Here is a 16,146-nt window from a genome sequence, read left to right on the forward strand (position 1 = left end):
GCAGGGTGACCAAATTCCCTATGTATGACATATTTCCTATGTATGACATACAATTGGTCTGAATGCTCTGTTTTTTGCTGCTCTGGATCATGAGGGCTTTCAGAAGGGTTCCCATCATTGATATTGTACTCCTCCTTGTCTGTTTCATAATTTTCATTGTCTGTTTCATCATCCCTAAGTGAGGGAGAACTCCATTTCTTGACTTTTGCAGGGTGGGCTTTGAGTTGGTCATAGGTTTTGGAGTCTTATAGAGAAAAGACAGATGAGAGAGGATGGGGAGAGATTATGTTCTTAGTTAAGATGCATATTTAATCTAAGGCAGTGCATCCAGTAAACATGGGTGGTCAGTGTGGTGTGACACTAGGAAGACAAAAATAACAGTAGGAGTGTGTTATAGGCTTAATGATTGTGATGTAACTATACAAAGAAATAGAAACTTTTAAAACTGTTTGGAAAGCATGAAGGGAGGAAGCCTAGTTTTTAAGAAATTCAAAAAATTTTGAGCGATTTGTATTCATACTACTTAGACATTTCCTTTTCATTTGCTGTAAAAAAGGAAATGTGGCAGCAGTGGTTGTTGTTTGTAAACTTATACCACACAACAATATTAGTTTTTGTTGAATGGAAAGATCTTAAGAATTACTTCAGCCTGTGTGAAGGAAATGAACCTAAATTTGTGAAAACCAGTGATAACTGGTAAGCCCACTACAAAGACAGTTATTAATTTTAGTAGAATATATTTAGTTCAAGCTGCTCAGTCTTGTCTTATATCTAGCAAAAAGGATTCTTCTGCTCCTATGCTTATCTTTGGTGACACTCTGATTTCTAGGCAAGTCGATATATCTCTTTTGGGGATTACTCTGATTTCTAAGCTCTCTTGGCACAAGCAAATTACAAATATTGCTTCCTCTGCATCTAAAAAACTTGGTTTTCTCTTTTGCTCTCAGCATTAGTTTTCTTCAAAAACAGCTGTTCACTCTGTACAAATCGCAAATCCACCCTACCATAGAAAATTGTTCCCACATCTGGGGCGGTGACCCCAAAACCTCTCTCAGGCTTCTAGATTCCATTCAGAAGAGGACAGTTCGGTTAATTAATGACTCATCTCTAATAGTCTCTCCACTTGCTGTCTCATAGACGTACTGTTTCTGCTGCATGCCTTTTCTTTTCTACAGATACTTTCAAGGGCAATGTTCTTCTGAATTGGCTTCTATAATTCCCGCTCTCTCTCTTTCAAAACTGTTCAAACTCGTTCCGCCACCAGCCTACATCCATTTACTGTCCAACTTCAAACTCACTGAACCAACTTTTCATCTTCCTCGTTTATTCATTCAACTGCCGTGTTCTGGAACTTAAACATTTCCTGAAAATTAGTCTACAGAAGTTCAAGTTAATGTCAACAAATATCTTCTCTTGTCTTCTCAACCTCCAATCCCATGGGCAGTACTATAGGTTCTAATGCCTCTTGCGTTTGGGGTTTTCGCAAAAAACAAAAAAAAAAAACCAACCATGTGGTACTGCACTCAGAATAGTGGAAAATGAAAAAGACCTAAATTAATTGTGCAGTCAGATATGAATTTCTCTGAGCAGTACAGACAGGATAGTTCATGGAGATTTTTCCTATGACTTACAGAAACTTGGCTAGCAGGGATAAGGAGATGATTATACTGTTGTATAAGGCACTTATTAAGCCACATCTCGAGTACTGCCTTTTTTCTGGAAGCATGGAATAAAACGAAAGACGAAAAACCCAAATTTTTTAAAATATTTAATATTTACAATATTGGGACCGCAAGTGGCTCGAGAGCTTGCGAATTAGTTCTACTGAGAAAAATATAAATAGAGATAGGGGCACACGCATTCATCCCCTCTTTGAGGCGGTAATCCTTGGAGGGGATGAATGTTTTTGCCTGAAACGCTCCCGAGCCACTTCCGGTTCTGACGGGAACAGTACACGTTCACGTGAGATGCACCGTGAACCTGCTGGTATTTAATGATGCACCGCAGAACAGAAATTACACTGTTGAGAAAGAAGGCAGAAGCCTTTGAAAGCTTCAGTTAGTATTTTAGCGCTTTTAACCCAGTATATTTTATTGCATTTTAAATTCGGCATTTTATTATTATCCTGTATATCACAGTTGTTTTATCTTATTTTAAAATTACTATCAGTAATATTTTGTTTGTAAATCATTTATTGTAAATATTAAATATTTTAAAAAATTTGGGTTTTTCGTCTTTCGTTTTATTCCATGGTTGGTGGAAAACACTAAAAATTATAGTATGAGTATACCCAACCCCAGAGGCCTATTTGAAGAATTTTTTCTGGAAGGCCTAATTTTAGGAATGATGTGATTTGCTGTATCACGTGCAGAGAAGAGCAACAACAACACTGGTGAGGGGAACTAAGGGCACTCTTACCAAGAAAAGCTTCAGTTCTGCAAATTACAGTGTCAGGAGAATAGGCACGTGCAAGATAATCTGATTGAAGTGTTAAGGCTTTGAATGGCCTGAGCAAGCTCATTGCTGATGACATTCTTCCTCTTGCTCAGACTACATACATGAGAGAGCATATAATCAAATTGAGGAAGAAGGTGGCAGGATAGATTTTATCTGATTTTCTATATATATGAAAAGTCTTGAAGATTTTCATCTAGACTTGCCTCTTTTCTACCAGTAATTCTTGAACGTCCTCAGCAGCCATGTCATCAAAATCCCCCCTCCCCACTACCGACAGCAAGTTCTACCATCGCACCAATTCCATTTTTTGCCTGTTCGACCATACTTCTTGAATGAACCGACTCTGGCTATACATTTTTCCAACATGCATTTAAGGTTGACAGTTTTACTTCTCTGAGCAATAAGGCTATGATTCCGACAGTTCACAATTAAAAAATGTTTCCATGTCTCCATCACTTTAATAAATTTGGAATCAACAACAATTTTCGACAACCTATAGCTTATTATACACCGTTGGAAAGAACTCAACGAGAAGATTTAAAATATAATTTTAAAATTAAAAATGGTGGCGCCAGACAGGAAAATGTAATTTTCCTCTATTTCCATCGCTAATGTAGCTAAAAATTTAAAAATCACATTAGCTATGCGTTATTCGATGCTTATCAAGGGAAAACTATTCCAATTGAAATCTATCATTTACTTTTTGTGTTAAAATAAAAAAAAACAATTTTTATTGCATTTTGATAGCACGCTTCTTTGTACTAAGCAACTCTCCTTTTGGTGACAAAAATGTTGCTAAATAGCTAGTTAATAATTCTATAAAGGTCATTTATAAATTTTGTGACGAGAAGCATTTTTTAACAATTTTCAAACCTGGAGTTGTCCCAGCAAGGAGGTACTCAGAGAGTAAGTGTTGAGGCAATGGTGGTGGGGAGGCGCCTGCATGGAGCCTTGCACGGCCCTCACCTTCCAGTCACTTCTCCAGGAAGAAGTCGGAGTCGCTTCTCCCACCCTTGCCATTCACAACAACTGGAAAGACTCAAATAGACGTTTTCATTAGTTTCTCAGTTACCATAAAGCTCTCTATTTGAGATACTACACTAACGCCCATTCATGACTACGGATCTTTCATCCTAGGTGCACAGCACTCAGTAGTTGACTGATTTATTTACTTATTTTACTCACATTTTACAGATTTTTTTATATATATATATATATATATATTTTTTTTTTTTTTTTTTTTTTTTTTTTTTATGAGAACCCCAAACATGAGAGGTATTAGAACCTATAGTACTTAGTACCGTGCTTGGGTTGGAGGTTGAGAAGACGAAAGAAGATATTTGTTGATATTGGACTTGAACTTCTGTAGATTGTAATTTTCAGGAAATACGTATGAAGGAAGGTTGTTCCAGAAAACGGCAGTGGAATGAATAAATGAGGAAGATGAAAAGTTGGTTCTGTGGGTTTGAAGTTGGACAGTAAATAGATGTTGGCTGGTGGCGGCACGTGTTCGGACTGTTTTGAAAGAGAGAGAGCGGGAATTATAGAAGCCAATTCAGAAGAACAGTGCCCATGGAAGTATCTGTAGAAGAAGCATGCAGCAGAAACAGTGCATCTATGAGAAAGCGAGTGGAGAGACTCTGTTAGAGATGAATCATTAATTAACCTAACTGCCCTCTTCTGAATGGAATCAAGAAGCCTGAGAGAGGTTTTGGGGGCACCACCCCAGATGTGGGAACAATATTCCATGGCAGGGCGGATTTGCGATTTATACAGAGTGAGCAGCTGTTTGGAAGAAAAGTAACGCCGAGAGCGAAAGAGAAAACCAAGTTTTTTAGATGCATAGGAAGCAATATTTGTAATGTGCTTGTGCCAAGAGAGATTAGAAGTCAGGGTAATCACCAAAAGAGATATATCATTTTGCCAAGAAATCGGAGTGTCACTAAAGATACGCATAGGAGCAGAATAATCCTTTTTGTGAGGTATAAGACAAGACTGAGTTTTAGAAGGGTTGAAATCAACTAAGTTGTCTTTGCCCCACTGGAGAATTACCTGAAGATCCGCATTTAAGGAATTGGCAGCAGATTTTCGAGAACTTGAAGCTGATTGAGCTGGACAAGGTTTCTCAAAATGGAAAGTTGAATGCAATGTGCTATCATCGGCAAAACTATGGATAGGATTTCCAGTCAATGGAAGAAGGTCATTGATATTCAAGAGGAAAAGAGTGGGGGAAAGAACTAAACCTTGGGGGACACCGGCATTAGTGGAGAAGTTAGAAGACAGAGAGCCATCTACCATCACCCTCAGTGAGCGATCAGAGAGAAAACTGGATAACCAATTACTAAAAACAGTTGGCAAACCATAAGACGGAAGCTTGTTTAGAAGACCTTTATGCCAAACACATCAAAAGCCTTTGAGATGTCAAGAGCAACTACTTGTGTTTCACTGAACCTTTCCATTGAATTAGTCCATAAATGGGTAACATAAGCCAGAATATCACCAGTGGATCGACACTGATGGAATCCATACTGGCGATCGTTGATCAGACGGAAGGTTTCTAGGTAGTTTAAGAGTTTGCGGTTAATTGATTTCTCCATTACTTTAGAAAGAGTAGAAGTAATTGCAATGGGACGATAATTGGATGGGAGGGATTTGTCACCCTTTTTAGGAACTGGCTGGATATGAGCAAATTTACAAGCAGAAGGAAAAACACCTTTGGAATAAGAAAGTGAAAAAAGGCGGCAAAGAATAGGAGTAAGTTCAGGAGCACAGGTTTTGAGAACAAGTGGAGAAATACCATCAGAACCTGGAGCTTTCTTAGCATCAAGATTCATCAAAATCCTTCTGATATCCTTTTGACGGAAGAACACAGGAGGCATTGAATGGAGCGTGTTAGGAATGGTGGGAGGTGTTTTACCAAGATCATTAATACATGAGCTGGAAGAAAAATGGGATGCTAGCAGGTCAGCTTTATCCTTGGCTGAAGTGACAACAGAACCATCTGGTTTGGACAGAGGTGGGAGCAGAGATGGACAAAAGTTGCGGCCAATAGCTTTGGCAAGAGACCAGAATGCTCGGCTACCATTAGGGCAAGAAGCAAGTTTTCTACTCTTAGCCTGTTCAAACTCTAGTTTGGACTGATTAATAACTGCTTTACAATTGTTGCGAGCTTTGGTGTAGGCAGAAAATGAAACTGAAGAATTAGAAACAAGCCAATTACGATATGCAACATTTTTCTCTTGGACAGCCTTAGCACATTTATTGGACAACCAAGGTTTAGATAAAGGACGAGATTTTAAAGTGGAGTGTGGGATAAAGGATTCCATTCCTGCAAGAATAATTTCACTGACACGATCTGAACAAACGTTGACATCAGAAGTTTTGAAACAGTAATCCGACCAAGCAAAAGAAGAAAAGAAGTCTCGCAGGTCATCCCATTTTGCATTCTTGTAATGCCAAACAATACGAGGTTGGGAATAGCCATGAGGTAAAGGTTCCATTGGAGAAGACACAATCATCAAGTTGTGATCTGAAGTGCCTAAAGGACCTCTCACTTCAACCTTGTACTTAGAAGGACTGTTTGTGAGAAAAAGATCAAGCGTATTGGCTGTATGATTAGGATTGTCCGGTATTCTTGTAGGTAAATGAACAATCTGTGCTAGGTCATTAGTAATTGCAAAAGCCTCAGCATCTCGACCTGCTGGGTCGGTGTGACTAGAAAACGGAAGCCAGCTGGAGTTGTGAACGTTAAAATCACCAAGGAAAATTACCTCACTGTTAGGAAAGCTGGACTGGAGAAAGTCAAGTTGCAAAGAGAGGAAGTCAAAGAGCTCCAAGTGATTAGTGAAGTTGGGAGAACGGTAGAGACAACAGATGAATTTTACACAATGAGGTAGAGAGATTTTAAGCCAGAGAAGATCAAAGAGAGGAGATTCCAAATTGCCAAGTCTCTGACAGGGAATATCAGAACGGACATATGCACAAGTACCACCTTTGAGGCGAAAGGAATCATACAGCAAATAATTTGGACATCTGAGATGAGCAGTAGTTGAATCAACTGATAACTGAGATTCAGTCAGAAAAAGTACATGGGGTTTGGAAGACTGCAAGTGGAAATGGACATTGTTGAGATTGGAATTGAGACCATGTATATACTTGAATAATAAATTTATGCTTAATAAACTGTGTGTTAATATACTTAATTTGTTGTTCTTATTTCAAAAACATTACTACTAAAGCAACAATATCAGGAAATACTTTTTTTAGAGTATTGTACACATCTCATGTCTTTTAATTTTCAATTTTTCATGACAGCAAAGAATGAGTACCGGCACCTATTTTTTTTACAAAGAAAGCACTGATATTAACTATGCCCTTTCGAATGGTTGCTGGTGAGGAAAAGATCAACAGTGAACTGTGAACTGTGTTGATAGAATTGTTTAATATTCTAGTATAGTGGTCTCCAACATGGAGACCACTATAATTAATTATGAAAACTTCTGTTTTTTGAAACATAACTGAAAATAAAAATTATAAATAAGTGTTTTTTTTAATACTTCAATATGCTGTTTCGTTTGATAATGCCATCGATAATGCATGTTCAAGTACATGCATTTTGTACTTGATCTTCAATTTAATTTTGTTTTGTATTTTTTTATTTGTGATATTTTAAAATTATATATATATATATATATATATATATATATATATATATATTAAATTATATAACCGACGAGCCAAAACATTATGACCACCTACCTAATATGATGTTGGTCCTCCATATGCAGCGAAATCAGCTCGTACCCAGCGAGGCATGGACGCTACAAGATGTCTAAATGTGTCTTGGGGTATCTAATACCAACACGTAACCAGCAGATCCTTTAACTGCTCTAAGGCCCACGGTTGAGATGCCGCAGATCGGAGTTGCTGTTCCAAAACAAACCACAAATGCTCGATGGGATTGATGTCTGGGGAATTTGGAAGCTAGGGCAATACCTGGAAGTCTTCCTCATGTTCCGCGAACTAGTCTCGAACAAATCCGGGCGGTGTGGCATGGCACATTATCCTGCTGAAAGACACCACCGCCAGAGGGAAAGACCATTGCCATGAAAGGGTGTACCTGGTCAGCAATGATGTTAGGTAGGTGGTAGACATCAGTGTGTCCGGCACATGGATAACTGGACCCAGGGTATCCCAGCAGAATGATGCCCAAAGCATGACACCACCGCCACCGGCTTGTTTTCGTCCCACAGTGCATCCAGTCGCCATCACTTCCTGAGGTAAATGACGCACGCACACACACACACACACACACACACACACACACACACACACACACACACACACACACCCGGCCATCCACATGGTGCAACAGGAAACGTGATTCATCAGACCAGATGACCTTCTTCCAATCACTCAAGGTCCAGTTTGGATGCTCGTGCACCCGTTGTAGGTACTGTCGCCGGTGAATCGTGGTTAGCATTGGCATTTGGAGTGGCCTGCAGCTACGCAGCCCCATTTTTAGCAGGTTTTGATGTACTGTGTGTGTTGTAATATATTTCTCCTGTCACCAGCATTGCAATTACCAGCGAGTTGCCACATACCATCTGGGAGAGCCTTAGCTCACATCAAGCATCGATGAGCCGTGGTCGTCCAACACCTTGCCAGCAGTTCGTGGGTTTTCCTCCCTCAGATCACTTTCGGTAGGTACTAACCACGGCTGACTGTGAGTACCCCACCAGCCATGCCGCTTCGGATATGTTCTGACCCAGTCATCTGGCCATTACAATTTGGCCTTTCTCAAACTCGCTGAAGTCTGCTGCCTTTCTCATCTGAAGAACAAGAGTAACACTGATTAACAGATCTCAGTATCAGGTGTTTTTTATACCTTGTCCCAAGCCGCCGTAGTTAGCGTTAGCATTAGCAAGGGCACATGATAAAAGAAAGAAAGTTTATATAGCATCAGCAAAAAAAAAAAAAAAAAACCTTATTTCACCCATCCCCTTTCTCCAAATGTTTGTCAAGTTCTGCCTTGAATCTATTTAAGTTATCAACTTCTACAACGACAGATGGAAGTTTGTTCCAGCAATCAACCACTCGCTGGCTAAAGGCAAACTTCCGCACATCTATTCTACAACTGTCTTTCCTCAATTTGAATTTATGCCTTCTCAAGTGATTATTCTGAGCAAGAGGAAGAATCCCATCAGCTTTGAGCATACTCAAACCATTCAAGGCTTTATACACCACAATCAGATCACCCCGCAGGCACCCAGTCTCCAGACACTGTAATTTGCAAAACTTAAGCCTTTCTTTGTAAGAGCAACCCTTTTTTCTGTTCACTAATCTTGTTGCCCTTCTCTGTACTCGTTACAACAGCTCTACATCCTTCTTAAAATGAGGCCTCCAGACCTGTATACAGTACTCAAGGTGTGGCCTGACCATTAGGGGATAATCACCTCCTTATCCCTGCTAGAAACATTCCTGTAAATCACTGACAAGACACCATGAGCTACTCTTGCAGACAATCTGCACTGCTTAGAAAACTTCATAGCTGCCTGCACAATTACCCCCAGGTCCTTTTCATTCTCTATCACTGTCAGTGTGGTACCAGAGTTGATACGTTACTATAGGATTACTGCTTCCCATATGTAGTACTTTACATTTATCAATTTTAAACTTCATTTGCCACCTATCAGCCCATCTGCTCAACTTTTCTAGATCCTGCTGCAGCAGTGTACTGTCATTAGTGTCATTAACAACCCTGCCAACCTTCATATCATCTGCAAACTTGGACATTAAGCCTGATATACCATCATCAAGGCATTTGACTCCATACAGCATAAGGCAATGTTTCAGGCACTGGAAAGACAAGGCATAGATACCCCATATATTATGATTTTGAAGAAAATATATGAGAGTGCTACCTCCTTTATTAGACTAGACAAAGACAGTAGGAAATTTAAAATCGAGAAAGGAGTTCGACAAGGAGACACAATATCTCCGAAGCTGTTTACTGCTGCCCTTGAGGAAGCTTTCAGAAGATTAGACTGGTCACAGAAAGGAGTCAATGTGAACAGAGAGTACCTAAACCATTTACGATTTGCAGATGACATTGTGGTCATAAGCCACAATCCCAAAGAATTACAGGAAAATCTTAATCAGTTATGCACAGTTAGTAAGGATTTTGGACTAGAAAAGAATAGCGAAAGCTTAAAAATGATGAATGGACTAAAGATGAATATGGCTAAAACAAAAGTAATGATGAACAAGTATGTCACAGAAAGGGAAATAATGATTGAAGGAGCAGTAATTGAAAAGGTGGAGTCATATACTTATCTGGGAAAAGTTATTAGCTGTAATAATGATAAATGGCTGGAAGTCAAGAGAAGAATAAATTTTGGATGGATAGCATTCAGGAAATATAGTCACATACTGAAGAGCAATATCCCAGTTTGTCTGAAACGTAAAATAATGAACCAATATATACTCCCCACCACGACTTATGGAAGTGAAACTTGGGCACTCACAAAAAGAATGGAAGAGAAGCTGAGAACTACAAAGCGAAGAATGGAACGAATTATATTGGGAATCAGACTGTTAGATAAGATGAGAAACACATGGATTAGGTAGCAAACTCAAGTAAAGGACATTCTTATCAAAACTAAAGAACTAAAATTATCTTGGGCAGGACACATAGCTTGAAGACATGACAGATGGACTAAGAAAATAACAGAATGGTACCCAAGAGGAGCTAGAAGAAAACAAAGGCGGAGATGGATGGATGAAATTCATGAGTTTTTGGGTAGTAAATGGATGGCCCGTGCTCAAAACAGAAGGAACTGGAAAGTTGCTGGAGAGGCCTTTATCCTGCAGTGTATTGAAAATGGCTGATGATGACCATCATCAATATCATTTATAAATACAGAAAACAACAATGGACCCAATACTGAACCCTGAGGGACTCCACTAATAACATTAGTCCACGAAGAGCAGTGTCCATTGATTACAACTCTCTGTCTTCTCCCAATCAACCATCCATTTATTCATAGTAGCAATTTGCCTCCAATGCCACACTTCTCCAATTTGTACAGCAGTCTTCCATGTGCAACAGTATCAAAGGCCTTTCTAAGATCCAAATATATGACATCAAAGTTATTCTTTGCATCCAGTTCACCTGCAGTTGCTTTGATTTGCATAACGACTCGCTGGTCATAACGTTTTGGCTCATCGGTGTGTTTAATTTTTTATTCCGGGGTGTGCGCTAGTCCTTTTAAGTAAAAGGACTAGCGGACTAGTCCTTTTAAGTAAAATAAGGGTGAGCAACCAAAAAAGTTTTGGAGACCACTGTTCTGGTATGTCAAGTCAAAGTCAAAGTATTTTATTATTTTTTGGCGGGTTCCAGGGTTTCCCCTATTCCCTGCTGAAAGTAATCTATACATTGTGTACAATTTATAATGATTAATTATACATAAAGACTATATACAATGATGATACATAAATACTGGGCTTCAGAGTCCAGCAGACTGATCAATACATCAGGTAATAGTAATCCAAAGAAACAGTCTAGCATTTTACTGAACCTCAGGAGCAAGAATTCTTTTCCTCCATTTAAACAATTTCTCTGCATAGGTGGAGAAGGCAGTATAATATTCAGAACAGTTAACCAATCTTGGCAGTTCGGAGCAGTCAAATACATTTGTGAGAAATTGAAAGTCCAGTCTTAAATCATCGTACAGGGGACAATGGAAGACGAGGTGCTCAACAGTTTCTTGAGCACCACAACTACAGAGAGGAGTGTTATTTAATCCTAGTGAGAACAATTTAAAGTTAAGACTTCCATGACCGGTATATAAAAACGTAAAGTATAAACCAGGATTGAACCAGTCCATTTTCTTGTCGTAATCAACAACCACGGGAAAAAACTTAAAGGTCTCCCTAACCAAGGTAGAGGTAGACCAGGTATTTTGCCACACTCTACATTCATTTCTCATTCTTTTAATGTCTACCTTTTCTTGCAAGTCAGCATTATATGTTATACCATTTACAATCACAGGAACATTTTTTCTTCTACAATATAAAAGATAATGTAACATTACTTCATATTGGATTGGCAGTCGATGACTGAGGACCTGGAGAGCAGCTGGAGAGACAGTTCGACAAGCTCTACTTACAGCGAGAAGAAAGAATCTTTGTGCTTGGGTAAGATATTTTTGAACAAGGGAGTTACCGATTCTGTATTCCCAGGCCCCAGCCACATAACACACAATTGGTATAAATATACAACTGTAGTATAATTTAATGGAAGATTTATTTACACCAAAAGTACTCCTGGTACTCTTAATAATTTTATAGGTCATAGCTTTTATTTTCTGAAGTACATATTTTGCATGGTAATTAAAATTAAGACGGTCATCAAAATAAATTCCTAAGTATTTATGCTGCCGAGTACTTCTAATAATTTCTCCATTCAACTTAATAACAGGTGGTCTATTCACATCAAGAGAGCCTTTTAGCAACATTTGTTTTGTTTTATTAGTCGAGATTTAAAGTTTATGTGTTTGACACCAGATATCCAAGTCCTCTAGAACTTCATTTGCTCTGCACTCTAGCTCCCGGCGGGAATTACCAAAATTCAGAATAGCAAGGTCGTCTGCATAAGCTGTCTGAAGGATGTTGTCTCGATCAACCGAGAGCCACCCATTAAGGACCATGTTCCAGGGCCAAGAACAGAGCCCTGAGGGCAGCCCTTAGAAACAGATCTGGAGACAGAGCAGAATCCTGAGGAAACTAATGCTGTGAGAATCAAAGTAATTCAAAAGGAGACGGTAAATAGGAGCAGAGACACCGGCCTCTCTGGACCTCGCCAGGACACTCGGCCACCAAACAGTGTCGAATGCCCCTTGGAAATCAACAAAGAGACCGAGGACATATTTAGAATTGGAATTTTGAACAGAACTCAAAACCTGACAAATAGCATCAACAGAAGACCTTCCACGTGTAAAGCCAAACTGAAGTGGAGAACTTAGGTTTCTGTCTAAATAGTAATTTAGAAGACGAGAAACAATTAATTTTTCCAATACTTTGCCAAGGATGGACAGCAGTGCAATGGGCCTGTAAGAGGCCGGATCATTGGAGGGTTTGTCAAAGGACTTAAGCAGAAGTTTAAGTCTAGCCTGTTTCCAAGCCAGTGGGAATAATCCTGAAGACAGACAAGCATTCAAAAGATTTAATATAATTAATGGGCAATTTTTCTAAAATCTTTTAAGTACAGAAACCTCAAGGAGATCCTGTCCAGGACATTTACCAACCCTTAAGGTTGAGATAGCAGATTCCAACTCAGTATCCGTAAAAGGAGCTTCGGTTCGGGGCCCTTGGTAAGATAAATGATCTAATCTCATTGTAGTTTGGATGGTGTTTTCACAGGAGGCAGTGTCCTTATGGAGCAACCATCCAAGATAGCATTTATGGACAAACTCCAGTCCAGGGTTTCATTACCATTTACAATAATAGAAGAAAGAACATCGCCAGGATGAACCTTGTTAGTAACAAGTTTGTAGGGTAATCCCCACAGATCTTCATTCATGTTATTCTGAACAAACCTTGCCTAGGCAAGTTTCTTCTCTTGGAAAACGGTAATGAAATAACTCCTTCTATTGGATTTATACAACTCACCAAGTCTGTCAATCTCATCTCTGGGCCTGTCAGCTCTCTTTGCTCTATGAAAATTACGACGAGCATTTTGTAAGTTTCTTCTGGGAATTATGAAATTTGGGGTCCACCATGAAACACTATTCATTTTTCGTTTTTCTTTTTTTAGAGTGGACTCACAGACAGTGATTAGAATCTCTTGAACCCTAGAAACCTGCATATCAGCAGGAAGCGAGCCAAGTTGGACGATTATTTCTTCTGAAGTAAGCTCATGTACTTTTACATCAAAGATATTCCAATCAATGTGTTTTGTCTTAAACCGCGGGAAGTCAAAACAGCACCTAATAATCCTAGGATTGTTGCTTAAACTGATCATAAAAGTGATGACATTGTGGTCACTCAAGCACCACAAAGTATGGCTAAGCCAGTTGAAAATGCCATAACCAAGAGTAGAGTTTGAAAGGGTAACTAGTATGTAAATGAATAAGATTTATAAGGTTATTAGTAATAATAAAAGTCTCAGCATCTCTACTACTCTACCAATGAAAACTTTTAAAACTGTTTGGAAAGCATGAATGGAGGAAGCCTAGTTTTTAAGAAATTCAAAAAATTTTGAGCGATTTGTATTCATACTACTTAGACATTTCCCTTTCATTTACTGTAAAAAAGGAAATGTGGCAGCAGTGGTTGTTACTTGTAAACTTATACCACACAACAATATTAGTTTTTGTTGAATGGAAAGATCTTAAGAATTACTTCAGCCTGTGTGAAGGAATTGGAACACCTAAATTTGTGAAAACCAGTGATAAGTGGTAAAACCACTATACTATCAAAGACAGTTATTAATTTTAGTAGAATATATTTAGTTCAAGCTGTTCAGTTAATACTACTTACTGATAAAAGGTACTCTACAGCTCTGTCAGGATTATTAAAGCTGGCTCTAAGAGCTCTTTCTACCTGTTCTCTTCCATATCCCATTTCCATTATGTGTTGAACCATCCTCTGATAATCATCTCCAAGGAGAAGAGCAGATTCAGCAGATGAGATATCAGGAATACTGAAGGAATAGACAGAAAAATATAATACATTAGCAGATATAAGGTAGTTTAATGGTCATTTATAAAATTAATTCTTCTCATCATTTTAAAATAGCTATCATAAAAAATTTTTTTTTGCTATCACTGCATCCAGTTTCAAAAATTAAAATATAACCAAGTACCTAAAAGTTAAATGACGTGCACATTATTTTTGCTAAAAGCATACATCTGAGAAATAAGATGTGACTGAGGGCCACACTAGTGTGCTTATATACAGTATGATTATTAAAGAAACTGGCATTCCAAAGTTGGATGCCTGAGCAAAAGATGGCCTAAACATCTCAAAATGCATAAGAGGTTACCAAGAATATGCACTCAAGGTCTGATCAAGCAGTATAGCAAGGCACTTCCATATTGAGGCATTGTTTACAAAGAAACCAATTTGCAGTATACTACTATACAAGCAGCAAGGAATGGCTGGGTTTCATAATCAAAGCTTCCCATGTGCACATATACCATTAATAACAATGATGACATATCTTCACCTATACCTTTGGTTTTGTGACAACAGTTTACTGAGCAGTGAAATAAAGTTGTCACAGTGTAATCACACGAGAGTGAAGAAATAATTAAATTAGAAAGAAACACTGGTTTTAATGCAAAATTTACTATAATACACTACACAAAATGCAAAAGATAATTGTAAAAAAAAAAAAAAAAAAAAAAAGGAGGGCCAACTTCACATGATAAATTTTAAAAGGCAAAATAAAAGTCATCGTATATGCTACGATATGTAATAATTTTATCACTTGATGTTTTAAAGACTTGCAGAGCACCTTCCATAGACTCTTTTGAATAGTGTCAATATTTCACCTTGACACTGTTAAATATTGACACTGTTCAAATCCTTGAACAGTGTCAATATTTCATCCTTTCTTAATGGATTGCAATACTTATTGTAACTTTTTAAGTTTAAAAAAAAATATTAATTTTGATAAAAATTAGAAAGAAATGCATTAGACATCAAATAGACACATCAGTCTGTAAGTCTCTTCCATTTTCCAATTTAAATTATTTAAGTGCTGCTGACGAGGCTACTAGGAGACGGTCGTGTTCAAAGCCGCTAAGTGGATTTTTCTTATTTATTGATTTGAAATTATTGTTTTTCTAAAACTTTTGATTTAAATTTAGTAGTATAACATTATTTTGTGATTTTCTGATTAATTTGGTGTATTTATTCTTTACTCGGCCTTGTAATTGCATAAAAGTATCGGTAAGGGTTTCCACGCGTTTTCAACTCCGCTACCGTTCGTAACTTTCCCGCCTTTGTGATACGATAGTTATATACCGTACTAGATAGCGTCAGTTGAACTTCGTTAGCAGTTAAATTGTACGTTTAAATAAATACATATAACGACTTAGATTACAAACGTAATATAATTTATTATATTTGACATAATTAATAACATAACATAATTAATTATAATTAATTAATTAATAGAATCATGACTCAGACCAGAGCAGCAAAGCAAAAGGCTCAAGCTAATGGAAGTGCTGTGGTTCAGAGCAGAACTGAGGGGGGCAGTTGTCCTCTGACTCACAGCCTTATAAAATGCACTGTTTGCTTGATGTTTGCAGAGCAATCGGGTACGAGACATGATACTGCCGAGGGGGATGTCTTTGTGTGTGTGTGCGCGATGCAAGGAGTGTATCGATATCAGGCAACAACTCGGCGTTCTTGTGGGCCTATATGAGAGCTTGAAGGACAGGGTGAATGCCCTCGAAGAAACTAAATTGAGGGGCCCATCAAGCTCTCAGCTGCCCACATCAACGCCAGAGCTTGCACTTGGGCATCGCGTGACACAGAGACAACCCCCAAGGCAGAATGCGCTGGTCCCGAAGGAACTAGTAGTTGTTGGTGACTCTATTGTCAGGGAAACGGGGAACATGCTTTGTAAAAAAGATAGGTGGAACAGGACCAGGGTATGTCTGCCAGGGGCAAAGG

At 38.5% G+C, this 16,146-nt stretch overlaps 1 protein-coding gene across 1 annotated transcript in view; it reads right to left on the reverse strand.

The window, feature by feature from the left end:
* LOC150087047 (lysine-specific demethylase RAD23A-like) overlaps positions 1–16,146 on the reverse strand; it is a 186,011-nt gene that overhangs the window by 63,173 nt on the left and 106,692 nt on the right. The window contains exon 5 of the mRNA XM_090372915.1: positions 13,999–14,161. Within this exon, the coding sequence (XP_090229041.1) occupies positions 13,999–14,161 (163 nt within the window). The remainder of the gene's footprint in view (positions 1–13,998; positions 14,162–16,146) is intronic.

This window comes from Mastigoproctus giganteus, chromosome 4 (assembly GCF_048544385.1).
Source record: "Mastigoproctus giganteus isolate SK-2022 chromosome 4, ASM4854438v1, whole genome shotgun sequence".
Lineage (NCBI taxonomy): Eukaryota > Metazoa > Arthropoda > Arachnida > Uropygi > Thelyphonidae > Mastigoproctus > Mastigoproctus giganteus.